The sequence below is a fragment of the Octopus bimaculoides genome, chromosome 15, assembly GCF_001194135.2.
Source record: "Octopus bimaculoides isolate UCB-OBI-ISO-001 chromosome 15, ASM119413v2, whole genome shotgun sequence".
NCBI classification, from domain to species: Eukaryota; Metazoa; Mollusca; class Cephalopoda; order Octopoda; family Octopodidae; genus Octopus; species Octopus bimaculoides.
The window spans coordinates 55849326-55852834 of NC_068995.1; the positions used below are offsets into that span (position 1 = coordinate 55849326).

At 37.0% G+C, this 3509-nt stretch overlaps 1 protein-coding gene across 1 annotated transcript in view; it reads left to right on the forward strand.

The window, feature by feature from the left end:
* LOC106881479 (PDZ and LIM domain protein 1) overlaps positions 1-3501 on the forward strand; it is a 45738-nt gene extending 42237 nt beyond the window's left edge. Inside the window, exon 3 of the mRNA XM_014931878.2 lies at positions 1958-3501. Coding sequence (XP_014787364.1) covers positions 1958-2036 — 79 coding nt within the window. The 3' untranslated portion in view covers positions 2037-3501. The remainder of the gene's footprint in view (positions 1-1957) is intronic.
* The last annotated feature ends 8 nt before the right edge of the window (positions 3502-3509 follow it).

Here is a 3509-nt window from a genome sequence, read left to right on the forward strand (position 1 = left end):
TCTTGATCTTCTCGCGCTTCATTCTCTCTCTTTCAAACTTTGAACAACCACTGTGCGCTCTTTTCCTCCACCCACTTCGGTCATGTGCCTCCCACTCCCAATCAACAATTTGAAACTCCTGTCTGTGTCAGGGCAATTCTGAGGCAGTCATTAAACCTTATTTTGGGTGTATGTGCTTGCCTATTACCATCTTCCAGCTCACCATACAAAAACTGCTTAGGAAGTCTTTCATCATTTATTATCACCAAATCTCCACCCCCACCTGAAACGTCTTTGTAGAATCATCGATTATGTATGTATGAATGTACGTATAGTGATAGACACAGTGATTGATATACTCGTAAATGTATGGAAAGAGAAACGGTTATGCTTAATAGAGCATAGATCCAAGCGCGTGTGCCTGTTATCTGAACAAAAGGTTACAAAGATTCCACACTAACAAACATTTCTGTGTCAGAACAATGGGTTAACAGGTACTTTATATTAAGAGTACATATTTCTTTTTCTACAACAGCATCCAACGCAACCAAAGCTCTTTTATCCAATTTACTTATTCCGTATATTTCTTCAGAATGTGTCAAGCGGTAAAAATGAAAACAAAAAAGTTATGCAACGCTTAATACATTGAGATTACTTTCATTTTCAGCGTGAGATTCCACGCATTTTGCGGACATAAATGAAATATCGCTTCTATTGTTAAAGCTTGACTTCTTGTTGAACGGCGGCCAACTCTCTCCTTCAAACATCACACTCTCTTGTATCATAGTAAATAAGAAAACGAATACTGGCGGTGTAGTTCTATGCTTTGGCCTTAAAAAGACAGGTTGTTCACGGCTGGAATGTCTTTGAGGATATGTTTGCTAGATTAGGGCTCAGGACTGATCTTGGGGTAGTGGGAAGAGGGATAAACTGCTGTTGCTGTTTGTCCTCCTCCTCCGACTACTACTGCTACTACTACTACTACTACTACTACTACTACTGCTACTACTACTACTACTACTACTACTACTACTACTGCTACTACTACTGCTGCTGCTGCTGCTGCTGCTGCTGCTGCTGCTGCTACTACTAACTTTGACACCAGGCCAGTAATTTCAGAGGAGGAGGTAAGTCGATTACATCGACCTAGTACTCAACTGGTACTTACTTTATCGACCTCGAAAGGATGATAAGCAATGTCGACCTCGGCGGAATTTGAACTCAGGTCTTATATCTATATTAGAAAGGATTATTACTGCACCAACAAAGCTGGGTGAAGTTAGTGCGTCGAACAAAAAATGCTTAGAGGCATTTTCTTCAAATTTCACCGAGGTCGACTTTGCTTTTCATTCTTTCGAGAGGGACGTCAATAAAATAAGTACCAGTCGAGCACTGGGGGTCGATGTAATGACACCCCCATTCCCTAAAATTGCTGGCCTCGTGGTTAAAAATTAGAAATAATTATTATTCGTTGAACCAACGGCTAACTTACACTCAGTCAAGCAGTTCGACATAGAGATCGATAAAATAAACATCAAATTTTAAAATAAGTACTACTAGTTGACATGGACGACTAAAATTCTTCTAAAAGGTACTCCAGAATGGCCGCATTTCACTAATTGGAACAATTAAAAAGAGAAAAGAAAAACAACTTCTCAGTGATATAAACAGATGTTAATTTATGCAAGGAATAAATGATAGAAAGCACTCGATAATTCATGTATACACATCGTTACGAATGCATTAATTATTTCTTGATTCCACTTGTTGATAAGTTATGCAAATATTTAGTGATAAAAAATCGTCGATAATTAATGTGTACACATTGTTGCGAATGTGTTAATTGTTGATATTCATTGATGCGAACTTGTTAGTAATTTTAGAACTGTCGCAAATTGAACGAAACGCTGTTGCTAATATTTCAACTGTTAAATTAATGCAAATTTGTTAATGTTCATTTTGGTTTCTCTCTTTGCAGACAAGCTTTCGCTGCACCCTTAGATATCCGTCCCAAAGGTCCACTGAAGTTCTCACCATGGAAACACCAACAACAGTAATAACAACAGAAAACAGCAGCAACACCACTAAGAACAACTCTAACAGAATAACAACAACAACAACATCAGGAATGGCATTTACATAACTGCAAGACCTACAAAATATGTGTGCGCATGCGTGCGTGCGTGCGTGTGTGTATGTGTGTGGATGGATGTGTTTGTATGTAAGTATATATGAATGTACGTATGTGTATGTGTGTACGAATGTTAATGTAAAAATTAAGGAATACTTTATAAACAATTGTATATTTAGTAAGACAAATTACGAAACACACACACCACCACCACCACTATTAATAGTAATAATATAACAATAACAATAACAAAGCAGCAACAACAACAGAGACATTTTGATGATACGGACTCTATAACAAATACGTGATAACAGCAATTATAACGACAACAGCAACATCAATAATGATAACAACAACAACAATAGCAACCACAATATTAATTTCTTTATTGCTCTTTGAGAGTTGGATATAATAATAATAATAACAATAATAGCGATGGTTATTTAATGTCGAAACACGGACATATTCATGCGAAGGTTGTTCAAAAACGAAGTAAATATATCGAGAAGCAGGAAAAAAGTAACTACGACATGCTTTAGCGCCGTTGAGGTTTTAGAAATAGACAATCAATAACAACAACAACAATGATAATAATGTTTTGCTATTTGCCACAAGGGCGATGGACGAAGAGTCATTACTGGAACAAGCTACAAAAATGAAGGAAAAAAACCCCGATTGTAATAGAGCAACAATGATAAACGGAATCGCCAACTTGATCTTCGTACCATTCGTGTTACCATACATTAAAGGCGATGGTTTGCCTAAATTGGTTGAACGAAGGACAAAATATCTTCGCTTTCTTTCGCTTCCTTCAGGAGTCGATGAACTACGCATCGGGGTATCGTTTCACTCGGGTATCGTTTCACTCGGGTATACCATCTTCCAAAAATAGGTGGCTTTTGGTGGGATAAGAAAAGTCTTTATTATATTGTTGTTGGTGTTGTTGTGGACAGTCTTCAAGATATAAACATAGTGAAAATATCGGGACACAATTTTGGTTGAAATTAAATCTCGCTGCCCATTCACAAGCGCACGTACATACACGATATCTCCATGCGCGCACACGCACGCACACACACACACATACACACACACGCACACAGGCATACACATGCACACACATTAGTTTCATTTTTAAGTTTTGAAACAGACACTTCAAAGGTACGGGACCTCGAAGTTCGTTTATATCACGTGTCAAAATATATTTAATTCAACAAGTGTTATACGCGTAACTCAAGACACCCGTGTAACTTTTTCAAGTGTTTTCAGCTTCAAAAATTAAAAAAAATATATTTTACAAAACTTACTGAGCAAATATACATTGTTTTCTTCTCGTTGTAATACTTAAGTTTAAACACACACATACATACATACATACATACATACATACATATATATA